General features: G+C 37.0%; 1 protein-coding gene across 1 annotated transcript in view; it reads left to right on the forward strand.

Moving 5' to 3' along the window:
* IARS2 (isoleucyl-tRNA synthetase 2, mitochondrial) overlaps positions 1 to 25,644 on the forward strand; it is a 59,625-nt gene that overhangs the window by 13,902 nt on the left and 20,079 nt on the right. Inside the window, exons 3-12 of the mRNA XM_059146622.1 lie at positions 653 to 812; positions 1,824 to 1,972; positions 2,059 to 2,108; positions 2,190 to 2,299; positions 2,381 to 2,471; positions 3,540 to 3,655; positions 7,123 to 7,292; positions 11,086 to 11,176; positions 12,427 to 12,578; positions 15,215 to 15,375. Coding sequence (XP_059002605.1) covers positions 653 to 812; positions 1,824 to 1,972; positions 2,059 to 2,108; positions 2,190 to 2,299; positions 2,381 to 2,471; positions 3,540 to 3,655; positions 7,123 to 7,292; positions 11,086 to 11,176; positions 12,427 to 12,578; positions 15,215 to 15,375 — 1,250 coding nt within the window. The remainder of the gene's footprint in view (positions 1 to 652; positions 813 to 1,823; positions 1,973 to 2,058; positions 2,109 to 2,189; positions 2,300 to 2,380; positions 2,472 to 3,539; positions 3,656 to 7,122; positions 7,293 to 11,085; positions 11,177 to 12,426; positions 12,579 to 15,214; positions 15,376 to 25,644) is intronic.

Genomic DNA, 25,644 nt, shown 5'->3' on the forward strand with positions numbered 1-25,644 from the left:
TAAGTAGGCAGAGAGGCAGGCAGAGAGAGGGAGAGGAGGAAGCAGGCTCCCTGCTGAGCAGAGAGCCCGATGCGGGACTCGATCCTAGGACACTGAGATCATGACCTGAGCCGAAGGCAGAGGCTTTAACCCACTGAGCCACCCAGGCGCCCCCACAAACAAATTCTTAATTTTGGGCATAATGTTTTTCACTTTGAAATCTTTTATTTGATTTGTTTTCTGGAGTTAATGGCATTTTAAAACTTCAAATATGTGTTACTTTTATATATATGTAGAACTTGAGTTAATAAGCTACTTTGTTTATAGAAATCCTTTTAGAATTGGGCTTTCTCAGTGTTTTACAATGATATAAAGGACTATAAGGCAAACCATAAGAGACTCTTAATTATAAGAAACAAGCTGAGGGTTGCTGGAGGGGAGAGGGGTGGGGGATGGGGGTAACTGGGCGAGGGGCAGTAAGGAGGGCACGTGATGTAACGAGTAATGAGCACTGGGCTTCTAGGCAACTGATGAATCACTCAATTCTACCCCTGAAACTAATAGCACACTATATGTTAACTAAATTGAATTTAAATAAAACATTTTTTTTAAAGGAATATAACTAGGTCACATGCTTTATGTACGAATGATGATTATCATCTTATCTTTGCAGATTTTGAAGGATATAGCCAATCGGTACCATATGATGAGAGGTTCCAAAATACATTATGTTCCGGGCTGGGATTGTCACGGCTTACCCATTGAAATAAAAGTATTATCAGAACTTGGAGGAAAAGCTCAGAATCTTTCAGCTGTGGAAATTAGAGAGAAGGGTAAATAGTAAATAATCTCTGTTTCTGTTTTGAAATGATTATTCTTAAATGCTGGTTCCTTGGAAAAGCCACGTCTAAATCAAAGAGAGTTTCTGTTGTTTTTTTGTTTTTGTTTTTTTGGCTATAATGGGATTTATTAGAAACCAGGTTTTATCATAGCAAATTCAGATCCTGTTTAATTGACTTTTTTTGTGAGAACTTAGGTTCAGAGACTGAAGGATAGATTTGGGAATATTTCCAAGTCCATTTTTCAGTTCCTTGTTTTTACTTACTTTCCTGGCTGGAACTTGTTGTCCTATTTTGAGTGCTAGACGAAAAGTCAATTCTAAAATACATATATATATTTTTTAAATTAATCTTACTTGATTCTTCAGTAGATTGGGTAATGGAGGAATTTTGTGTTCTAAAACTATTATATACTTAGATGTTATTGTGAAGATTTTTTACTTCACTGTAGAATGTCTTAGTATTGGCTTAAGCTAGATGTACTGATTACTTTTTCTGTGTGTAATGAAATAAGAATCATTCTCTTATCTTAAATTAAGAAATATAAGAATAATTTTTCCAGTTTATTTTTTTCTAATTATAAGGTTGTTATATAAAGTCTGGAAAGTATTTTTGAAATTCTAATTAATTTTAGAATTTTAGTTATCTTCTGATCACCTTTAACTTTCAAAATAATTTTCCTATTAAATACATTTTATGGGGGCGCCTGGGTGGCTCAGTGGGTTAAAGCCTCTGCCTTCAGCTCAGGTCATGATCCCAGGGTCCTGGGATCGAGCCCTGCATTGGGCTCTCTGCTTGGCAGGGAGCCTGCTTTCCCCTCTCTCTCTGCCTACTTGTGATCTCTGTCTGTCAAGTTCATAAATAAAATCTTAAAAAAAATACATTTTATGGTATGCACGCTGTGTACAATACCTCTTTAGAGACCTACATACTAAACCATGTTTAAGAGTTTGAATTTATTGATTTTCAAATACTTTTCTCTCTTAATTTTTTTTTTTTTTTTAGCTAGATCATTTGCTGAAGCAGCAATTAAGAAACAGAGATCAGCATTTATTCGTTGGGGAATAATGGCAGATTGGAATAATTGCTACTACACATTTGATAGAAAATATGAGGCCAAACAGTTGAGACTTTTCTACCAAATGTATGAGAAGGTAATGAAGTATTCTTTTTCCTTTGAATATGTTAAATTATGTGTTATAAAATTCCAACTTTCATATAATATATTTGTCTTTTATAGGGCTTGATTTATCGATCTTACAAACCTGTGTTTTGGTCTCCCTCATCAAGGTATGTATGTGTTTTTAGTAGTTAAAGTGGAGACTTTTGTGAGTCCCTCAAATATTTATGTCTAATATTCTTGAACCTTAGGACTGCGTTAGCTGAAGCTGAACTTGAGTATAATCCTGAGCATGTCAGTCGTGCAATATATGTAAAATTCCCTCTCCTGAAACCTTCTCCCCAGTTGGTGTCTCTCATAGGTAAGATTTATTGTTGCTTGTGTTTGCTAAAGTTATAGAATTGTAACATTTGCTAACGTATTTGCAATTTTATTTTCACAGATGGTTCATCTCCTGTTAGTTTTTTAATCTGGACCACTCAGCCTTGGACAATTCCAGCCAATCAAGCTGTTTGTTATATGCCAGACGCAAAGTAAGTGTATCACTGTATTCTTTTTTTTTAATTTAAAATTTTTTTAAAATAAACATATATATATATATATATTTTAAGATTTTATTTATTTATTTGAGAGAGAGAGAAAGATCACAAAGTAGACAGAGAGGCAGGCAGAGGGAGAGGGGGAAGCAGGCTCCCTGCTGAGCAGAGAGCCCGATATGGGGCTCGATCCAGGACCCTGAGACCGTGACCCGAGCTGAAGGCAGAGGCTTAACCCACTGAGCCACCCAGGTGCCCCAACATATAATATATTTTTATCCCCAGGGGTACAGGTCTGTGAATTGCCAGGTTTACACACTTCACAGCACTCACCATAGCACATACCATAGCATTATTTTGGATTTATTTCATGTCATCGTTCTCTTAAAATTTAGTGAGTTATAATTTAGTTGTGATGTTCATAGATTTTTCTAAGCTTTAAATGATTCGATTGAAGGGGTGCCTGGGTGGCTCAGTGGGTTAAAGCCTCTGCCTTCAGCTCAGGTCATGATCTCAGGGTCCTGGGATCGAGCCCGCATCGGGCTCTCTGCTCAGTGGGGAGCCTGCTTCCTCTTCTCTCTCTGCCTGCCTCTCTGCCTACTTGTGATCTCTCTTTCTCTCTGTCAAATGAATAAATAAAATCTTTAAAAAAAAAAAAGAAATGATTCCATTGAAGACATCATTTCCAGCTTTTTTGAAAAGCGAAACAAATATGGGGCAACTGGGTGGCTCAGTCACATAAGCATCTGCCTTCAGTTCAGGTCACAATCCCAGAGTCCTAGGATCGAGCCCCACATTGGTTCCCCTGCTCAGTGGGGAGTCTGTTTCTCCCTCGTCTCCCACCATCGCCCTATCCAGGCTTGTGCTGTCTTGCTTACTCTTTCAAAATAAAAATCTTTAAAAGAAAAGAAAAATGAAACAAATGTAACAGATGAAGTTTTTTGAAAGTAGTGCTTTTTTGATCATGCAATTTGTTTTTCCAAAATGATGTAAAACATTTAAAAATATTATCTGTGGCCTTTCTTTTTTCATTATTAGTAATTTTCTCGTAAAATTTTATTTTAGGTATGCTGTTGTGAAATGTTCCAAATCTGGAGATCTGTACATACTTGCTGCAGATAAAGTAACAGCTGTTGCTTCTGCTTTGGAAACAACATTTGAGGTTATTTCAACATTTTCAGGTAAAGGTGTACAGATACTCTGACCATCACAATTATCAGTATATCCATTTGATTTGAGTTTACTACTTTGCTGAATATTTTGCATTGTGAATCAAAACAGATATGGCCTCTACCTTTCTAGAATATATTTTACATTGATTATAGTAAAGGAAAATATATATTAAACATGATAGGAATATAGAAAATATGAACACTGACAGAAGCACAACAATATTTTTGGCAAATACCCTATTAAAATTAGGTAAATGTCGTTTGAACAATATAGAATGTACAAATATCCTTTTAAAATTTTATTCAAAATTAAATCACTAAAAACCTTTATCTGATTTAATAAAAAGTACAAGGAAATAAATATATATTTTTTGGTATATGATTTTATTTATTTATTTATTTATAAAAATATTTTATTTATTTATTTGACAGACATAGATCACAAGTAGACAGAGAGGCAGGCAGAGAGAGAGGAAGGAAAATAGGCTCTCCACTGAGCAGAGCGCCTGATACGGGACTTGATTACAGGACTCTGAGATCATGACCTGAGCCGAAGGCAGAGGGTTAACCCACTGAGCCACCCAGGCGCCCCATTGGTATATGATTTTAATGAGGAAACTTAGTAAATTCTGAGAATTATTCTAAAGATACACTTCTATCAGAAGAATCCTTAGTCTGTAATTTGGGACTTCTAAAGTATTGACTGGTTTTGAAGTGTAATTATTAAAATCTAGGGAAATTTAAAATCACCTTTGATCTTTAGGGATCATACATCTTTGAATTTCTTGAGTTTTTTACTTAAAAAAAAAAAAATCACAGGGCACCTGGGTGGCTCAGTTGGTTAAGTGTCCAGCTCTTGGTTTCGGCTCGTGTCTGGATCTCAGGGGTATGAGATCGAGCCCTGAGTCAAGCTGCACATTCAGCTCAGATTCTGCTTGAGATTCTCTCTTCTTCTGCCTCTCCTCTTTTTGCGTGTGCTCTCTCTCTTTCTCTAAAATAAATAAATATATTTTAAAAAAACACATGAGTAGAAAAAGTAGACACACCCCAAAATGGAAGGATTGCCTAGCTAAATTGAGAAGCCCTCTAAATATATCATTTCAGATACAAGCCAGTTAGAAGGTTAAGTAATCTTAACAAATATAAAAAGGGTTTTATGTCAAAAACAGGAAAGAAGCTACAAAATGTTTGATATTTAATACTATTTGGTCCTTATTGGTACAATAAGTAGTTTAGAGGATCTGGTATATTCTTTATTCCAAACCCCCTCCTACCCCTTTTTCAAGCGCAGAAGTTACAGACTTCATTGACAAGTTAGATGTTGATGTAGAAGCTGATTGGCATTCTCACAAGGTTTTTGAGAGTGCTCAGGTAAAATTTTAAGATCACCTTTCTGAATTGCGTAATTGTTTCAGATTATTACTGTCAGAGAATCATCATTAGGTTGCCATTTTGAGCCACTGCATTTCAGAGGAGTAGATACACTTCTCATATGTAGCAAAATAAATTGGTGACAGTTAGCTTATTACTTGTTAAGCAGTAGGAATTTTGAACAGCTAAAGTGGAATAATTTGTGTAGAATAGATTTGTCTTTCTAGAAAGATACAAATCATTTTTTATTGATTGCTCAGAGTTCTTTTTTTTTTTTTTTTTTTTTTGAGATTTTTTTTATTCATTTATCAGAGAGAGAGAGTGCACAAGCAGAGGGGAGCAGCAGGCAGAGGGAGAAGCAGGCTCCCTGCTGAGCAAGGAGCCCGATGTGGAACTCAATCCTAGGACCCTGGGATCATGACCTGAGCTGAAGGCAGACGCTAAACCAACTGAGCCATACAGGCGTCCCTATCATTAAGAGATCTTTGTTGGGAGTTGAGGGAAGGTATTAAGTGGTAGATACATTAAGTATAGGGATAAAGGACAGTTAATACATGAAATTTACTTCACCCTGACCCTTTAATTTCCAAACTGAAAATCCATGAAAAGTACAACATAGGGTCATGGGGACTGGCCTTACTATGAATCTAATTTAGAGAAAGTAATCAGTGAAATCTAAACAGTAGATATCTCTAAAAATCAGTGTTGACAGTTTTCTTCTTTAATAGCATTATGGATTATCTTGGAAAAAATGCATCCTGAAGTATTCAAGTTTTTTCCTAGTAACTCAGGTATTTGAAATAGAAGAAATAAAGTGCCAAGTCATCCAAGTCACCAGCGAGAAGAGCTTGTGATTTTTTTCAGAAAAGGGAGTTCCCTGTTATCAGTTAAAAGGGATTGTTAGTTTTTCTCAAGCCTTTTATTCACTGTGCTATTTTAACCAAAATGAAATCAGCAACAGAGTTATCTATGAAATGTCAAAGTTACAAGATTTTTGTTGTTCTAGTGATATTGAATGGGTTACTTTTTATTGCTCTACAGCTTGAAAAGAGGATTATAAAAGTGGAGGCATTCCTCTATGAGGACAGATTTTTTTTTTAAGTTAATATTATTTAGTTTGGGAAAATGAAGGATGATTTGTGGGGAAGATCTTAGGAGTAAAGGGGCCATTGGCATTTCTTTAATTATTGAAGAAGAGTAGATATGATAATACACGTACTTAGTGCATGTTGGTAAATGTATAGGTAGAGCCAGGTAATCTTTTTGAAGTTTGGAGACTTATTTATTTATGTTATTTTTACAATATGTGACAGAAATTTATAGAACCCAAGTCAAGAAGTAGTAAAGGTGGGAAACATTATAGTGGTGTAGAAAAACTGATGATGGGCATGATACATGATTAGAGGCGCTGGAGTTAGATGGAACATTCGAGTCATACTTGCCCTGGAAGTTGATTTCAGTCATTTATTAGCCATGTAACCTCAGGCAAATTGCCTACATTTTCTTGTTTTCTGATTTGTAAATGCATATAATCTTAGGTGTTTTGTGATATTATGAAGATGAAGTAAGAATTTATGTTGAGTCCAGTGTACCCCGGGTACCTAGTGACCGTTAGATATTATTTATTATCTCTTACCTTTTAGGGTAACATGAAAAACAACAACAAAGAGGTCCCACAGAGATAGTGTTAGAACCTACTGGTCATTGATCTCTTGATCTACAACTTCTTTGTCCTTATGTTCCAAAAGCCATATATAATTTAGAGAAATTAGAGAAATCTTCTTGGGCCCATTGGAGTTATCTGTTACAACAGTTGCTAATATTTTAAATCATTTACTGTGTGGCAGGTATTGTGCTAAGGGCCCAACATACTAAAATGCTTTACCTCCATTTATCTCCATGGCAAGCCTCTGAGGGAGGAATTGTAGTTATCCACGTATTACAGATTCCGAAAGGTCCCAGTACAAGTAAAAGGGGACCTGGAGGGTTGAGCCCCGACTCCTTCCAGATCCTGCACCTTTCACTTCCTGTTCTGTTGCTCCTGTTGAAGAGGGAGCAGGTTGTCATGTAAAGTAAGTCTTCATTATGGTTTTCTTTCCCCACAGGTGTAGATTTGGAAACTGGTACTTGTGCTCATCCTTTAATTCCCGATAAAGACTCTCCTCTTTTACCTGCAAATCATGTGACCATGACCAAAGGAACAGGCTTGGTTCACACAGCCCCAGCTCACGGTATGGAAGATTACAGTGTGGCTTCTCAGCACAGCCTGCCCACGGTACTTTGCCTCTTTTTTTTTTTTTTTTTTAAAATATTTTATTTATTTATTTGACAGAGAGAGATCACAAGTAGGCAGAGAGGCAGGCAGAGAGAGAGAGAGGGGAGGAAGCAGGCTCCCTGCTGAGCAGAGAGCCCGATGCGGGACTCGATCCCAGGACCCTGAGATCATGACCTGAGCCGAAGGCAGCGGCTTAACCCACTGAGCCACCCAGGCGCCCGGTACTTTGCCTCTTGTTTTCCTTTTTAAATACTGCTTCTGTAGAATTAAGGTGGTAAGTCCTAACTAGCATCTTTATTTCTGGGTGATAAGCCATCATTTTTGTTACAATTAAGTTGTGAAGTATTTGTTTGTTCAGTCCTCTAATGCCTTATTAATTCATACTAGTTGAGAAAGATTCTCCCAACACAGTCAGCACAAAGTTAGAATTGAAAAATACATATTAAGCGGGACAGTTTTTTTCTTTCAAAATACTAATTCATATAGACAAATTACTTTTAGTTCCTGAAAAATGGCAAATAGGTTTATTAATTGAAAAGAACAGTTTGGTTTTTATTTTTTAAAGTAAACAGACATTTTTTTTTAAAAGATTTATTTATTTATTTATTTGACAGAGAGAGAGAGAGAGAGAGAGAGATATCACCAGTAGGCAGAGCAGCAGGGAGAGGGAGGGAGAAGCAGGCTCCCTGCTGAGCAGAGAGCCCGATGCAGGGCTCCATCCCAGGACCCTGAGATCATGACCGAGCCACAGTCATAACCGACTGAGCCACCCAGTCACCCCTAAATAGACATTTCTAAATTTATGTTATACATGCCAATTATGAAATTTTCCCATTTAGTTAAGGATGCATCCCAAAGTCAGCATGATGTATGTACATTGCCATAGACCTAGAAATTAATAAAGACTGAGTTAAAGATATTTTTAGTATATTTTACTTTTTCAAAATTTATTTTATTTTTCCTCATGATAAGTGTATTCAAAATGTTAAAAATAGATCTACCTTATATTCTGGTAATCACACTACTGGGTATTTACCCCTCAAAATACAAAGACACATGAGTGAGCTCATAGGGTATTTGTCTTTCTCTGACTGACTAACTTCATTGAACACGGCATTTTCCAGCTCCATCCAAGTTGTTGCAGATGACAAGATTGCATTCTTTCTTATGGCTGAATAATACTCCCGTGGGGTGTGTGTGTGTGTGTGTGTGTGTACACTACATCCTCTTTATCCATTCATCGATTGATGGGCATTTGGGCTGCTTCCATAGTTTGGCTATTGTAAATAATGCTGCAGTAAACATGGGGTGCACTTATCTCTTTGAATTCGTGTGTTGTTGAGTTTTGTAAGTTCTTTATGTATTTTATTTATTTATTTATTTTTTAAAGATTTTATTTATTTATTTGACACAGAGAGAGAGGTCTCAAGTAGGCAGAGAGGCAGGCAGAGAGAGAGGGGGGGAAGCAGACTTCCTGCCAAGCAGAGAGCCTGATGCGGGGCTCGATCCCAGGAACCTGAGATCATGACTTGAGCTGAAGGCAGAGGCTTTAACCCACTGAGCCACCCAGGTGCCCCCTTTATGTATTTTAGATACTAACCTTCTATGAGATATATCCTTTGCACCCATTCCGTAGTTTGCCCTTTAGTCTTGTTGATTCGATATGCGGAAACTTATTTTAATATAGTCCCAGTAGTTTGTTTTTGCTTTCGTTTTGGGAGACATATCTAGAAAAATGTTGCTACGGCCAGAGTCAAGAGACATTATTGCCTGTGCTCTCCTCAAAGAGTATTGTGGTTTTAGGTCTTATATTTAGGTCTTGTTTTTCTTTTCCAAGATTGCTTTGGCTGTTTGAGGTCTTTTATGGTTCCATACAAATTTTAATATTGTTTATTCTAATTCTGTGAAAGATGCTGTTGATATTTTGATAGAGATTGCATTAAATCTGTAGATTGCTTTGAGTAGTATAGACATTTTTAACAATATTTGTTCTTCCAACCCATGAGCATAGAATGTCTTTCCATTTCTTTATGTCATATTGAATTTCTTTCATCAGTGTTTTATAGTTTTCAGAGTACAGGTCTTTTACCTCTTTGGTTAAGTTTATTCCTAGATAGTATATTGTTTTGGGTATAATTGTAAATAGGATTGTTTTCTTAATTTCACTTTCTGCTGCTTCATTTTTAGTATATAGGCATGCAGCAGATTTTTGTACATTCACTTTGTATCCTGTGACTTTACTGAACTCATTTATCAGTTCCAGTAGTTTCTTGGTGGAGTCTTTAAGGATTTTTTTTTTGACAAACGGAGATCACAGGCAGAGAGAGAGGAGGAAGCAGGCTCCCTGCGGAGCAGAGGGCCTGATTTGGGGCTCGATCCCAGGACCCTGGGATCACGACCCGAGCCGAACGCAGAGGCTTTAACCTACTGAGCCACCAGGCGCCCCAGGATTTTTTTTTTTTTAATATATAATATCATGTCATCTGCAAATAATGAGAGTTCTATTTCTTACCAGTGTGGATGCCTTTTATTTCTTTATGCTGTCTAATTGCTGAAAATAGGACTTCGGGTAAAAGTGGTGAGAGTGGACATCCTTGTCTTGTCCTGACCTTAGGGGGAAAGTTCTTAGTTGTTCCCTATTGAGTATGATGTTGGCTCTGGGTTTTTGATAGAAGAACTTTATTGAGATATATTCCTCTAAACCTACTTTGCAGGGAGTGGGGTTTTTTTTCTGTCATGAATGGATGTTGTACTTTGTCAAATACTTTATCTGCATCTGTTGAAATGAACATTTTTTTTATCCTTTCTCTCTCTTTTTTTTTTTTTAAAGATTTTATTTATATATTTGACAGAGAGATCACAAGTAGGCAGAGAGAGAGAGAAAGGAGGAAGCAGGCTCCCTGCTGAGCAGAGAGCCTGATGTGGGGCTTGATCCCAGGACCCTGAGATCATGACCTGAGCTGAAAGCAGAGGCTTTTTTTTTTTTAAGATTTTATTTATTTGACAGAGAGAGAGAGATCACAAGTAGGCAGAGAGGCAGGCAGAGAGAGAGGGGGAAGCAGGTTCCCCGCTGAGCAGAGAGCCCGATGCGGGGCTCGATCCTAGGACCCTGGAATCATGACCTGAGCTGAAGGCAGAGGCTTAACCCACTGAACCACCCAGGCGCCCCAACAGAGGCTTAACTCACTGAGCCACCCAGGTGCCCCATCCTTACTCTTTTTGATATGACATATCACAATGATTGTTTTGTAAATATTGCGCCACACTTGCATCAGGGACTAAATCTCAGGTGATTGTGGTTTCTAATTTTTTTAATGTATTGTTAGGTTCAGTTTGCTAATGTTTTATTGAGGGTTTTACTTCTTTATTAAATTTGTGGTATGGAATGGCTGGGTTGCCCAGTGGGTTAGGTGTCTGCCTTTGGCTCAGATCATGATTCCAAGGTCCTAGAATCAAGTCCTGCGTCGGGGGGGGGTCCTCACTCAGTGGGGAGCCTGCTTCTTCCTCTGCCTGCTATCCCTGTGCTTGTTCTTTCTCTCTCTCTCGACAAATAAAATCTTTAAAAAATTAAAAAATAAAATAAATAAACTTGTGGTATATGCTTTAATAAGACCTTTTGCCTTTTGTGATATAAATGTATAAATCCATAGATTTTTATTAACTGCATAAGAAGTACCTAGATTTTCAGTGTAGTGAAAGACAATACTGAGATGTTTTATATATATTGTTTTGCTGGGGATTGTCATAAGATAAAATTTTTGGTACTTTAATTGTTGAAAATAACCCTTTGTAGGATTGTTTAGTGGATGAAGATGGAGTTTTCACAGATGTTGCAGGCCCTGAACTTCAAAACAAGGCTGTCCTTGAAGAGGGAACAGATGTGGGTGAGTGTCATGTATGTTGTTATCATAAATACATATTTTCTGAAAAGGAGCCAGCAGCAGCCTATGCTGGCTGTTCTTTCTATCGTACAGTTTCATTAGAACAAAAATCTAAAGTTCTATTTTATTTTGCCACATGGTCTAAAACAGAATTTAGGACTTTGTCATCTTTTGCTTTGAAGTTGCTCTCTGTGGTTAAGCAAAGCAGGACAGTCAACACCGAGTGATATTATTTTAGGGATACAGCAGTGTTAGTTTTGTGGAAGGATAAAATCAAGCTTGAGGCTAGATGTTGACTGTGTATCAGACACTACTGTTTTGTAACCCTTGTAAATCACTAAGCCCATGTTAGCATTGTTTATGTCTTACGATCGTAGGGGTCCTCCAGCCTTGTCTTGGCTCTCTGACTTTTTATAATTATGGATCCAAGGACCAGGTACCGTGAAGACTTTTCTTTGCCCACACTAAGACTAAGGCTAATTAAGCATGGTATATTACTTGCCTCGGACTACTGTTACCAATTACCATATATTTAATAGCTTGAAACAACAGAAATTTACTCTCAAGGTTCTAGGGGCTACAAGTCTGAAATCAGTGTTTTGCCAGGTCCATGCTCCCTCTGAATGTTCAGTGGAAAAATATTTCCTTGTCTCTTCCTAGCTTCTGGTGGCTTCTGGTAATCCTTGGCATTCCTTGCTTTATAGCTGTATCACTAATCTTTGCCCCCATTGTCACATGTCCTTTACTCTTGTGTGTCTCTGTGTATCCTCCTCTCTTATTAGGCCACTAGTTATTGAATTTAGGGCCTACTCGAAACCAGTATGACCTCACCTTAATTTGATTACCTCTGCAAAGACCCTGTTTCCAATATGGTCACGTTCACAAGTGCTAGGGGTTAAGACATCTGTTGGGAGGATAAAATTCAGTCCACTATAGCTGGTTTCTTCTGGATTTTTTGGAGACCATTTTAAGATTCGTGGTATGAAAGACTATAACTATGAATTTCAAATGTGGAATTTTAGATATTATCCTATTTATCTTTCCTTTGCAATGAAAAGCACAGAAATGACTTAATTTTGAGTCTCAGTAAGGTTTTATAGTCTCTTCTTTTTTTGCCAGGAAATTCCTAGATTATACTTGTTAGCTTACGACTGGCACTTACTGGTCCAGGTTTAGTACTCCTGGGAATTAGGAGAATTTTCATAGTCCTTTTTAATTATATCTAATGTAAATTGTTACTGATTTTTTTCAAGTTATAAAGATGCTTCAGGCTTCAAAGCATTTGTTGAAGGAGGAGAAGTTGGTACACAGCTATCCCTATGACTGGAGGACTAAGAAACCAGTGGTTATTCGCGCCAGCAAGCAGTGGTTTGTAAATCTCACGGATATCAAGGCCACAGCCAAGGTATAAGAGACATCCTGTTGCGAGTGTTGGGTTCTTATTCCTTCAGCGTTAAAAAGTTGCATGTGAGGTTGAGGTAGGGTTTGGGAAAAGGGAGGGATTGCCGCTATTACGATTTGGTGATTTGGTTTCATTAAATTATAGTTTTAGAAGGATCTTGGATTTCTGTTCCTTCATCATGTGTGGCGTAAAGGGGTTAAGGGACTTGTCTAAATTTCCTGCCTCTATAGTGAGAGTAGTATAGAATTAGGACAGAACTGAGTTTAAGAGGTCGTTTAACCTCTTATAACCTCAGTATCCTCATCTGTATGGAGTGGATAATAATGCCTACCTTGTGGGGTAAGTGAATAAAACTCCAGGACAGTGTCTGGCATATTGTAAACATTTGGTAAACTCTCTAAATAGAAACCCTGTGCTTCTGTAAGTTTGAAATTGCAGTGCGTTTGAAAAATTGTTGCTTTGAATTAACAAGTACTTTTACAATGGGCATTTTAAATATTAATATGTATCTGAGCTCTTTCATTCACTATAAATATGTGTGTGTGTGTGTCAAACAATTCTATTGAATGAAAGAGCTCAAATATCTATTTGTTAATAGGCTGATAATGAAGATATTTTTCATCTTTCATCTTAATGTAGAACCGCAATGAATTGGTTTATTTGTTGGCCTGGCAATTTGAAGCTATGCAAGCAATATACATTTTCAGTATTTGTATAGAGTGGGCAACTGTGATATGGACTGATTTTTTTTTTTTTTTTGCATCCTGTGAAACTTGTTTTCCTTAATTGTAGATGTTAAGATTAACAACTTCGAGCTCCGCACAGATTTTTTTTTAAAATTGAGGAACATCTAAGTTTGATGCAATAAGCTGGAGCTGGTATTTGTTGGTGGTGGTTTTTTAAATTGTCCTTTATAGACAATTTTCAGTTCCTCTTTGTGGAAACAAAATAATGTATTCCATGTTTCTACTACCCAAATTCAACATTAATTAACTTTAAGCCAATTTTATTTTATTTATTTATTTATTTATTTATTTGACAGACAGAGATCACAAGTAGGCAGAGAGGCAGGCAGAGAGAGAGGAGGAAGCAGGCTCCCTGCTGAGCAGAGGGCCTGATGCGGGGCTCGATCCCAGGGTCCTGGGATCATGACCTGAGCGGAAGGCAGAGGCTTCAACCCACTAAGCCACCCAGGCACCCCAAGCCAATTTTATTTTTATCTTTGCTCCTCCTACCATCCCTATCTTTTACTTCTTACCCACTGGATTATTTTGAAGCAAATTTCAGGCCTTATGTCTTCCATAAATATTTCAGCAGGTGTATCTGAAATGTAAGGACTATTTAGATGTAATTCCAATGCCACTGTTACCATTTTATAAAAGTAATAGTTATTGTTTAACAAAATCAAATATACAGTCTGTTCATTTTTCCTGGATTTTTTAAGCAAGTCTTTTTTTTTTAAAGATTTTATTTATTTACTTGACAGACAGAGATCACAAGTAGGCAGAGAGGCAGGCAGAGAGTCCAATGTGGGACTCGATCCCAGGACCCTGAGATCATGACCTGAGCTGAAGGTAGAGGCTTTAACCCACTGAGCCACCTAAAGCAAGTCTTAATTAAAATGAATTGCAGATGTTGCCATTCTGCCAGTAGGTGGTGCTACAAAGGGTTTTGGGGGAGGACTTTGTTTTGTTTTGTTTAAGATTTATTTATTTATTTGAGAGAGAGGGTTGGGAGGTGGGCAGAGAGAGGGAGTGGGCAGTGGGGAGGCACAGAGGGAAAGTTTTGTGCAGACTCCCCTTTGAGTGCAGAGCCGGACTGGGGGCTTGATCTCAAGACTGAGATGATGATTGGAGCCGAAACCAGAAACCAACAGTCCAACTTTTAACCAACTTTGCCACCAAGGCGCCCCCAGGGGGAGGATTTCTTGTAGTTGAGGTTAAGTGAGGAAAATGTTTAAATCACTCTGGAAATAGAAAAATGCTTTAATTAGTGGATAAAGAGATTCTCAAAAATGCAGTAATGTATTTTGGCCTTTCTGGAGAGTAATACTGGACATTGTCCTATACAGTTCATCTTTTGGTAATTGACAAATGAAATAAAAAACAACTTTTTGTGGGGCTGGAGGTAGGAGGAGTTCTTGAAAGAGAGTAAGTAAATGGGAAGTAACTGATTTTGAGAGTGTTTTCTGTGTTGTAAACCATACTATATGAAATTAGATTCTATTGTAATGCTTGTTTATTGACCTAAAACAGTAGCTTATTTTTTAAGTACTTAAAAATTATCATTGAAATCAAGCTTGAATGGATTTTAACTACAGTTTAATGAGTTTAATGCTTCTGCTAACCTTCTTACTGCCAATTTTGATCTAGGGTGCTTGGAAGTTAGTATGTGGTTTCTTTTCACATCCTCTCATGATGAAGTCTGCTCTAGATGTTAATTATTAGATCCTTTGTGGCCCTGTTTAAACTTAGTTTCATTTGGTCTAAAATCTGTAACTTTTTAGTTTAGCTTTTTGGATACGGGGAGGGAGACATATGAATAAACATCCAAAATAACCATTAGGATAAATCATGGCAGTTCTGGAAAATTTGATATCTGCTTACTCTCACTGGATTTGATTTGTGAATCAATTGCAGGAATTGTTAAAAAAAGTGAAATTTATTCCTGGATCAGCACTGAATGCCATGGTTGAAACGATGGACAGACGGCCATATTGGTGTATATCAAGGCAAAGAGTTTGGGGTGTTCCAATCCCTGTGTTTCATCACAAGACAAAAGATGAATTCTTGATCAACAGGTAGACTTCTTTCTACATATTTTTAGCATTTTAAAGTGAGCTATGTTTTCTTCAAAAGTAGAAAAATGGACTGTTGAGAAGTGATACAAGTTAAATCACATACTCAGTCTTATTGATGGGAGTAAAATATAATTTGCTTTCATGTGGTTGACATTTTAACAACTGTACTTTTTCAATATGGATACTTAGAAGCAGAGCCTCTGATACTTTTTCCATGGAGTTCATTGTTTCTGTGTGCCTATAGCATTGTGCTAGAGTCAGGTGTCAGGAATCCAAAGATGGACAGCGTTCAGGAGGGGATCCCGGTATGCAGTTTTTCTTTAGGAAATAGAGTCGGTCTCTTACTTTGGGCTACTGGCTGTCCCTCCTTTCCTTCCTTCCTTCCTTCCTTTTTTCTTTCTCTCTCTTTTTTTTTAAGATTTATTTATTTATTTATTTATTTGACAGAGAGAAATCACAAGTAGACAGAGGCAGCCAGAGAGAGAGAGAGAGAGGGAAGCAGGCTCCCTGCTGAGCAGAGAGCCCGATGCGGGACTCGATCCCAGGACCCTGAGATCATGACCTGAGCCGAAGGCAGCGGCTTAATCCACTGAGCCACCCAGGCGCCCCCCTTTTTTCTTTCTTAAAATTTTGTTTATTTATTTAAGAGAGAGAGAGAGCACACAAACACAGGGAGCAGCAAAGAGGGAGAAGCAGGTCCCCACTGAGCAGGGGGCCCAACATGGGACTTGCATCCCAGGACGCTGGGATCATGACCTGAGCTAAAAACAGACACTTAACCGACTAAGTCCCCCAGTTGCCCATAAGCTACTGTCTCTTAATAGAAGTGGCATTATGTAATTATAGATCTTCAAAATTAAAGAAACTATAATGTTTCTTTAATGCACAAAATTATGTTTATTCTAGTGATGCTTAACTTCCCAACGATTTCTTCTCTTTTCTCTTTTTCTTTTGAAAAGATAATACATGGGCATAGTCAACCGTTCAGGGTAGAAAAGCTTATATGGTAGAAAGAAGATTGTTTCCTGATGTAGACGCTAGACTCTTCTTGAGGCAGTGAACAAGATCAACATGGTTCCTGCTTTGAGATCATCGTGAGATCAAGGCTGGCTAGTTTATCTTCTAGTAAACTAGGGAGGTTTTTCGTCTTGCTGTTACTAACAGATATGGAAAGGGGAATATTAATCATTCCTTTTAGGAATACATCCTAAGTTTTCATTTTCTTTGAGTAATTTTGTTTTAATTTGGTAAATGGAATTTTTGCTAAATCATGTTTTAACATGAGTAAAAAGTTTGAGTCTATTTTGATGAATATTTTTACCTTTTATCACTTGAGGATCTAGGGAGTGCGTAGAGGCCAGAAGGTAAGGACTGGGGTTTTCAAGAGACTGTAGATGTAGAATTGAATGCTGCCCCTACTTTGGGGATCACCAGAATTTTTGCAAAAATGTTCTACTTTTTGTTGTCAGCATTATCAGTGTTTCTTTAGGGTTTTTTAAATTGTTGCATGTATTTTAGGGTTTTTTTAAATGTTGATTAAAGTGGGTTGGGTTTTTTTTTTTGTTGTTTTAATCATCTAGGGGTGCCTGGGTGGCTCAGTGGGGTTAAGCCTCTGCCTTCAGCTCAGGTCATGGTCTCAGGGTCCTGGGATCGAGCCTCACATCGGGCTCTCTGCTCAGCAGGGAGCCTGCTTCCTCCTCTCTCTCTGCCTGCCTCTCTGCCTACTTGTGATCTCTCTCTGTCAAATAAATAAATAAAATCTTTTAAAAAAATTATCTTTAGCCACATATTAGGTAGTTCTTAGTGTTTTTTGTGTGAAAGATGCTTTCCAGTTTACTGTTTATTTTTAAAGATTATTTATTTGAGAGAGCACGCGCACGTGTGTGTGTGTGTATGTGTATGAGTGGGAGAGGGGAGGGGAGAAGCAGAGGGAGAGGGAAAGAGAAAATCTCAAGCAGTCTCCCCACTCACTGTAGTACCTAGTGTGGGGCCCAGTTCCATGACTCTGAGATTACAACCTGAGCTGAAATCAAGAGTTGGACCCTTAACCATCTGAGCCACCCAGCAGCCCCAGTTCCTTCACAATTTGAATATCCATTTTAGGGCACCTGGGTGGCTCAGTTGTTAAGTGTCTGCCTTTGGCTCGGGTCATCCATCCCGAATCAGGCCCCACATCGGGCTCCCTGCTCAGCAAGAAACCTCCTTCTCCCTCTCCGACTCCCCTTGTTGTGTTCCCTCTCTCATTGTCTCTCTCTGTCAAATAAATAAAATCTTTTAAAAATATAAATAAATAAGTAAATAAATACGCATTTTATCATTGCTTCATGGGTGATCTGACACCTTCTGGCAACATGGCTCAGGGAAGAACTGAAGGCATTGCCTTGGGCAAACACCGAACCATAAAACAGCTCATTTGCTTTATCCATAGAGGATACAGCATTTGAGTGGGGCGTAATGATTAGGTAGGAAACAGGCCAAAGTATTTTGCAAGTAGAGGGATCAGCAGGAGCTGAGGGCGTGGAGGGGGAAAGCATAGCACCTAAATAGGAACCATGAAAGTACTGTGGGGTTTTGGGAGGAGGGTTTTAGAAAGATGCACACCAAGTGAGATCAGTTGGGGCAAATTGTAGTGTGTCTTGAATACTGGGTGAAGTAGTTTAAAGTTTTAAATAGGCATGAGGAGTGAGAATATATTTTAGGAAAAGTAACTAGAGGTTAGAGGCCAGGAAGTCATTGTAAGGCTACTTTAGTATTATTACTTCAGTATTACTACTTCAGTTTGGAGAGCTAAGGCTCTGTGTCCTAAATACCATTGCTCACATTGTTCTGGTAATTGTAATTCAGTTGTCTTGTAATTGAGAGCATGGTCTGATGTGAACCAGTGATACCTCAATACCTTAAAGTTTAGATAAATTTACACAAGTATTGTTTAAAATTCCACACTGTGGAGTTTTCTTTTAAGGAACGTTTATAAGACATTGTCGTTGTTTCTCTCTCTCTCTCTTTCTACCATTTGAGGACAGAATTTTTAGGGAATTTCCTCAAAGTGATTCAGGTGGACATAAGTATATATTAACAAGAACAACAAATTGGTTTATTTGACCATTATTTAATGATGGCAGTAAAATGGTATAAGTCGACTGGCAGTCACTAAGTTAGACGAAATAATGTGAGCTTTGTCAGAAAAACACAAACAAATTTTCATCAGCTGTTATTTGTATTTTATTTATAGTCAATATATTCACACATTTGTGTTACAGATTGTTTTCTGTGCATCTCCCATTGTGTTGCTTGCATGATGCTCATTGAATTCTGATTCTGAAGTAGAAGAGATATACAGAATATTGGCCTACAAAAATGACAGACAAACTTAGCCAAATTGTCTGTCAATTCATAGGTCATTTTCCTGCACACCGTTTCCAAGTGATGACACTAATCTTCCATTGTCCGGTCCTTCATGTGACATGACACTTGTTATAAGAAGATGGATATGAATTCTTAATGATTTGTCAGTTTTTCAAAATAGTATGAAAGGTTATCTTTTTTCCTCCGTAAGCAAGTTAATCAAGTGACTATGATTTTCTTTCTTGGATCTATCTTTCTACTGTCGTGAGTTGGTAACCATCAAAAGTAACAGCATCTCCACTGGAAATTGGCACACAGTCCACATGGAGTTGCTGTTACACTTGATAGCCCCATTAAGCAAACCAGAAGATTCCTTCTGCTTTTCTGGTTGAAAGTTTGTAAGTTAAAACCGTAATTATACTTTTTTCACAAAAGAAAATCTTGATTTTTTCATGCTCTAAATAGGTTTAGAGACTGGTAGATTTGAAACTCTGATGTTTAGTTTTGATTTGAATTAATGTTTTCATCTGCACTTTATAGTTGCATTTTTATTTGCTAAAGATATAATTCCATTTCAGACTTTACGTTATTGATTTTTCTGAATCTGCAGTTATAACTTAGGTAGAAATCTTTTCCTAGTTAATAAAGACAAATACTTTATTAAAAAAGGTAAAATTTAGGAACATTCACCACCTAGAAAGGAAAAGAAGTTGTTTATTTTGGATGATTATACCATTCAGCAGTATTATGGCAATAATCCATGCTTTTAGGAAACTTAGCCCCTGATTTCTGGAAATTATGAGAAATTTACTAGAAGCAATCAAGGAATTTCCAGTTCAATTTGAGTGCTAGTTTTTGGGGTTTTTTTTTGAGATTTATTTTTTGATTTTAGAGAGAGAGAGTGTTCAGGAAGGGGGTGGCATAGGGAGAGAGAAGAATCCCAAGCAGATTCCCTGCTGAATGCAGAGCCTGATGCGGGGCTTGATCCCAAGACCCTGGGATCATGACTTGAGCTGAAATCAGGAGTCAGGTATTCGACCGATTGCCTCACTCAGGTGCCCCTGTGTGCTAGCTTTAACTACCTCTTGCTCATGTTAAGAATAACGACCTTTTGGTGAAAAAATTTTATGATGTTCATTAAATTAAAAAATTTTTCTCCAAAATTGTTTCCTAAAGCATTTCAAACATAAGTATAGGATTAAACTAAAAATAGAATCGCCCTTCAAATTTCATTGTATTCTAGAGTTGAATATATAAATTTAGTAAATAAATTGGAATCATTTAGACTCTTACCTCATTCTTATTCCAGTAACTTGCAGAAGAAAAGTTGTCTTATAATCCTTAATATTCTCCTTTAATAAAGACAAAACACAGGAAACAGTAAAATGACAGCAACAGTTTCTTCCTTGCTTAGTGATCTTAATGCTGCATAACTTCTGATAACACGCTAAATAAGCCTTTAGCTCCATTGATAACAAAGTCTAGAATGATTGGAAGGTGTTACAGTGTTCATACTGCCTAGTGAATTTTCACTGGTTGAAACCCAAGGAGGGACACGTAATGAATGTGTTTAGATAAGGCCTTCGTGCAAAGTACAAAGTTTTATGATGGATTTATTGGTTTATGAAATACAGCATTAAAATGGAAGTATATAGATTATGTAGTGATAAATGGTTTCACCCACTTTTATCAGCAATAATTTAGACTGACCTTTAGGTTATAAGTTAACTATATGTTTGTGTTAAGTATAGGATATTATTATCATAAGGGAAGAGTTCTTAAATTTCCAAAGACAAATTTGGACTTTTTCCTTCCTTTTTTTCTGAAGAATACTCAATATCAGTAAGAAATACATATTTTTAAGACAATATTATTTAAAATTGTTTTTAAAACTTTTTAAAGCATAATCTCCATTTCATTATAAACAGTTATACTTGTAATTGTAAAATATTTATCTGTAAGGAAACAAGACTAATGTCTTTTGTATGAAGATAGATATGTAAGGATGTCTCACACAGTTGATTATAAGGGACCATGATGATGCAAAGAAATAATCTAAGTCCGTTTGGAAGGATGAATGTGCAGCCGTTAAAATGCTCGCTTAGCTCCTAATAATTGCCTAGTTCCCTCTGTATGAAAATCAAATAAATGTAGCCCATCCTGACATTTGGCTTTTTGCTACATCTTATAACGACTATCTTTTAAGCACTTGTGTAGCATTTGCTTGTATTTCTTTTCCAAATTATCTTTTCAGATTTGTTTGATCTAACATTAAATTTATCTTTATTTAACAATGTAAGATAGTTACCTCAAGTTTGTGGGTCACCAATATATATATATATTTTTTGAAAATTTTGTTTTTAAAATTCTCTGCCATAATTTTTTAGGGTCATTCAGACCATCAGAGTACAAGTCAAAAAAACGTTCTCACTTTGTGGTACCAGATCTGTGCACTTAAATTTTGATTTGTTTGGATTGTGAGACGGCCATCTTTGAAGTCTGCATTCCTATTATCATAAATTTTGTTCAGTTTTTATCCTCTAGCTCCAGAATTCTCTTTAGCTTCTTTTCCTCTTTTCAAAAATATAAGGAATATAATGTTCTAAGATCTCAAAACAGAACTGAGTTGCAGAACATAATGCTTATTAAAGTACATTTAGTACATCATATTTTTATATTTCATAATAAAAAGTAAGGAAGCTCGTCATGCTTTAAATATTACAAGCCTTGCTCTGTTAATGAGGCAGAGCTTCTGCCCTCCCCTCTTTAAAGTGTTTCATAATTCTTTAAGTACTGGGCCATTTACACTACATAAAATATGTGATTTTACTTATGACAGCTTTTTTGAAGTAAGATGAAAAAAATAATCATTAGTGTAGATAACATTGTGTGGTTATGTCATTTGTAACAAGTATTCTTAGGTAAAAGAAAAAAATCAGACTTTCCTCCTCACTGAACAAAAACTTATTTTTTTAGAAACATATTTGTAAATAAGATGTATATAAAATGCTTCTTACACTAAAAATCATATATGTGAATGAATTACGAATATCTTTATAAGAAAATGTAACAAAACTTCAATTTTAGTTAGACTCTAGAGTTGATTGACTAAACTTGGTAGAACTTTGCAGTTGCTTTAATCATTTGTCAGCTGCAAAATTGGGATCTTTCTTTATTGTTTGGTATTTTTAGTTAGAGTTCTAAAACTTCATTGAATTATCTGCTATTTAGGGATATAAAAAAAGAAGTTGGTCTCATTAGAGGTGAATTTGGTCTTTTAAAATGGATGCGCATCATCTCTAATTTTAAGGTACTGAGTAAAATACTAGGACCTTTTCCTTTTTTAAGAATAAAATTTTTCACATAGCCTTCTTTCTGACAGCTTTTCCCAGTGTTCACAGAAACTGAAGCTCAGAGAAATACTATGATGTATTCTGCCAGTACCTAATAATTCACAGGTAGAATCCGGTCTTTGGACTTGGTGCTTGTTCTGTCAACACTGTAATCTCCAGAGACTGACTGGTTCCCTAACTTCGTCTCTGGGTCGGGGGTTCACTGTGTGTGGGTAAGGAGTCTTTTTGCCTTTGGTTAGCAAACGCCAGGGAACGGAAGTGTGAATTTACAGTGGCGGTCTTGATAGATGAGTTAGAGAAGCTAAAACGAGAAGTAAGCAGAGAATTGAACGATGATTTAGGACACACAGTTTTAAGGCCTGGCATTAACTGTGTCACTTCTGTAGGCTGTTGACTGACTGAAGGATCCCCAAGGCACAAACAGTGTGCCTGTCAGGGGCAACTAAATATTTTTTTCTGTGACTCCACATCAGTAGTCCTCGTAAAGTGCTTTGGAAAATACCGTGTGTGGTCTACACCTGGATGCTTTTATTTTGATTGATATTACTAATCCTCATATCTCTTCCTTATTTCCTAATTAAGATGAAATTTGAACTATTTGCTTTTTGTTTTATTTTTTACTCTATTTATTTCCAGCACATTTAAAACTGTTTTACTGTTTTATTTTAGTGTTTACCTAAAGTTACAGTCTAATGATAACATTGTAAGAACAAAAAGTCAAAATGACACTCATATTTAGAATCATTCTTTGAGTGTTTCAAAATTGGTACAAACATTGTATGTGCTGCAATTGTGTATATGTAAATGCACTTTGCTAGTATCTGTATAGAGGGGATTGTTCTAGAAAAATAGCTTTAGGTTATTCATATTTTCATTTCCAGTATATTCCTATTTTCTTTACTGTTAAAATGTCCGTGCAAACTATATAAAATAGTAATATATAACTAAATATTGTCATATAACTGGGTATTGCACAAAGTTTTTATGGTCTCCTATCACAAAAGTTTATCTTTACTGTTAAAGTCCATTGAAAATGTATGACTACAAGAAATATGGACTTGTGCCCGTTTTAACATTGTTGTTTTTAATTTCTTTAAAATAGATGCTGCTAGTATTATACTATTTCAATCTATCTTTCCTAGTACACAAACTTGGGTAAAAAAAATTTCCATTTTGAGAACCTGATTCATAATACCCATTTGATTTTTGCTTCCCACAATGGTTTTTTCATAAACATTTTATCTATGAATTATCAGAGAGGTTAAATGATTTGCCCTACATAGTCCTGATTACTGAGAAGCAGATCCAGATTAAGAATATAAAGCTTTTCCTATGCTCTACTCTTTCCATGTACGCCAACTCGTACGGGCCTGCAGTTAATTCTGTTACTTGCATTAATGGAAAGTGGTAGAAGGGAAGATAATTCAAAAATTAGCTATAGTTTATGTATTTTAATCTGTAAATATTAATACGGGCATGTGTTCTGGTTAACAAAATTACTGTCTAAATTTACGTGACTTCAAAGGTAAATTAATTAAGCAATTTGAATAATAGCTAATGCTTATATAATACTTACTAGTATGTGCCAGATACTGTTCTAGGTATTTTATATATAAGCTTAATTAATATCTGTAATAGCTGTCTTGATGATGCTGTTATTATTTGCATTTTACAGACAGACACAGAAATGTTAAGTGTTGTGCCCAGGGTCACATAACTAGGAAGTGGTAGAGCTGGGAACTGCACCAAAGCTGTGTGGTTCCAGGGTCCATGCTCTTGACCATTGTATGTCCCCTGACTCAATGGAAAGCAACAAGAGGAAACTGTGATGTCAATAAATGAAAAGTACATTATTCCTATAAGAAAATTCAGGATAAATTTTCCCTGATTTTAATTTTTCAGTAATTCATAGTTGTATATCTTCACAAAGATATGGTCAATTTCAGTATTCATTTGATGTGTATTAATTGGCTTTTTACTGTGCATTGGGCACATGCTGATTTTCGTGGATCATCTCATTTAGTTGACAGGCATTCTTTTTTTTTTTTTTTTAAAGATTTTTTATTTATTTGTTAGAGAGAGAGAGAGAGATACAGAGCGCAAGCACAGGCAGACAGAGTGGCGGGCTAGAGGCAGAGGGAGAAGCAGGCTCCCTGCCGAGCAAGGAGCCCGATGTGGGACTCGATCCCAGGACCCCAGGACGCTGGGATCATGACCTGAACCGAAGGCAGCCGCTTAACCAACTGAGCCACCCAGGCGTCCCAGTTGACAGGCATTCTGAGGGAAGTGTCTCGGATTGCTACAGTATAAGCTCCGTTAGTGCAGGAGTCTGACCTGCCTCGTCAGCTGCTGTACTTCCACGTCCTAGAACAATGCTAACATATTGGAGCTTCCCAGTAAATATTTTTGAGCAAGTGAATTTTCCTTAACAGAGTTCACAACCAAGACTTAGAGACGTCTTCGTACTTGGGCATGGTTGTACGTGACGTTTTAGTACTCATGTATATCGTACTTGTAGAAAGTGGCAGGGTCAGGGTATAGGCTTGGATATCCGTTGTCAGAGTCCATGCTCTAGTGTGGCCTTGCCTCTCATGTAGGTGAATTTAGACATGGTCCTGTAAGCGCTGGAAGTTTTAGAAAGGGGATTGGTGTGATAAAAGCAGTTTTAGGAATACAGTCCTATCAAAGATGTGTGGTTTAAATTAAAGAGTTGAGGGGCGCTTGGGTGGTGCAGTCAGGCATCCAACTCTCGATTTCGGCTGTGGTCATGATCTCAGGGTCTTGAGATCAAGCCCTGCTAGGGGCTCCCGAGTTCAGTGAGGAGTCTGCTTGGGACCCTTTTTCCTTCTCTTTCTGCCCCTCTCCCCCATGAGCATGTGCCCTCCCTCTTTTTCTCTCTCAAATCTTTTTTTAAAAATTAAGTAAAAAGATGAGAACAGGGGCACCTGGGTGGCTCAGTGGCTTAAGCCTCTGCCTTTGGCTCAGGTCATGATCTTAGGGTCCTGGGATCGAGCCTCACATTGGGCTCTCTGCTCAACGGGGAGCCTGCTTCTCCCTCTCTCTCTCTGCCTGCCTCTCTGCCTACTTGTGATCTCTATCAAATAAATAAATTAATTAAATTAAAAAAAAAAAAAGATGAGAATAGAGGAAAAGTCAGACCACTGCATCAGTCTAGTATTGAGACAATGAGGTTTGACTGACAGTGCATCAGAACAGAAGAGCAAATTTGAGTAATATTTCAAAGGTAGAATTGACAGATGTGGGGTCTTAATTTGAGAGGACACTGGAGGGAGAGGGAAGAGAAGTAGGAGATTTTGAATATACATCCCTGGTTAGAAAACAGATTGATAGAAATAGGGAAATCAGTAACTAAAACAGGGATGTCAGAAGAAGTCTTCTTTATTTTAAAGGGTACATGTGCTCAGTTTGATTTTATTTATATTGAATTTAAGATGACAGCTGTAGCCAAGTAAACAAGTAATTGAAGATAATACCACTAAAGTTTGGATGAAAAGATAGGAAAAAATATTCTGCTGATATGGGAAAATAACTATTCTCTTTCTTTTTTTAT

The sequence above is a fragment of the Mustela lutreola genome, chromosome 14, assembly GCF_030435805.1.
Source record: "Mustela lutreola isolate mMusLut2 chromosome 14, mMusLut2.pri, whole genome shotgun sequence".
NCBI classification, from domain to species: domain Eukaryota; kingdom Metazoa; phylum Chordata; class Mammalia; order Carnivora; family Mustelidae; genus Mustela; species Mustela lutreola.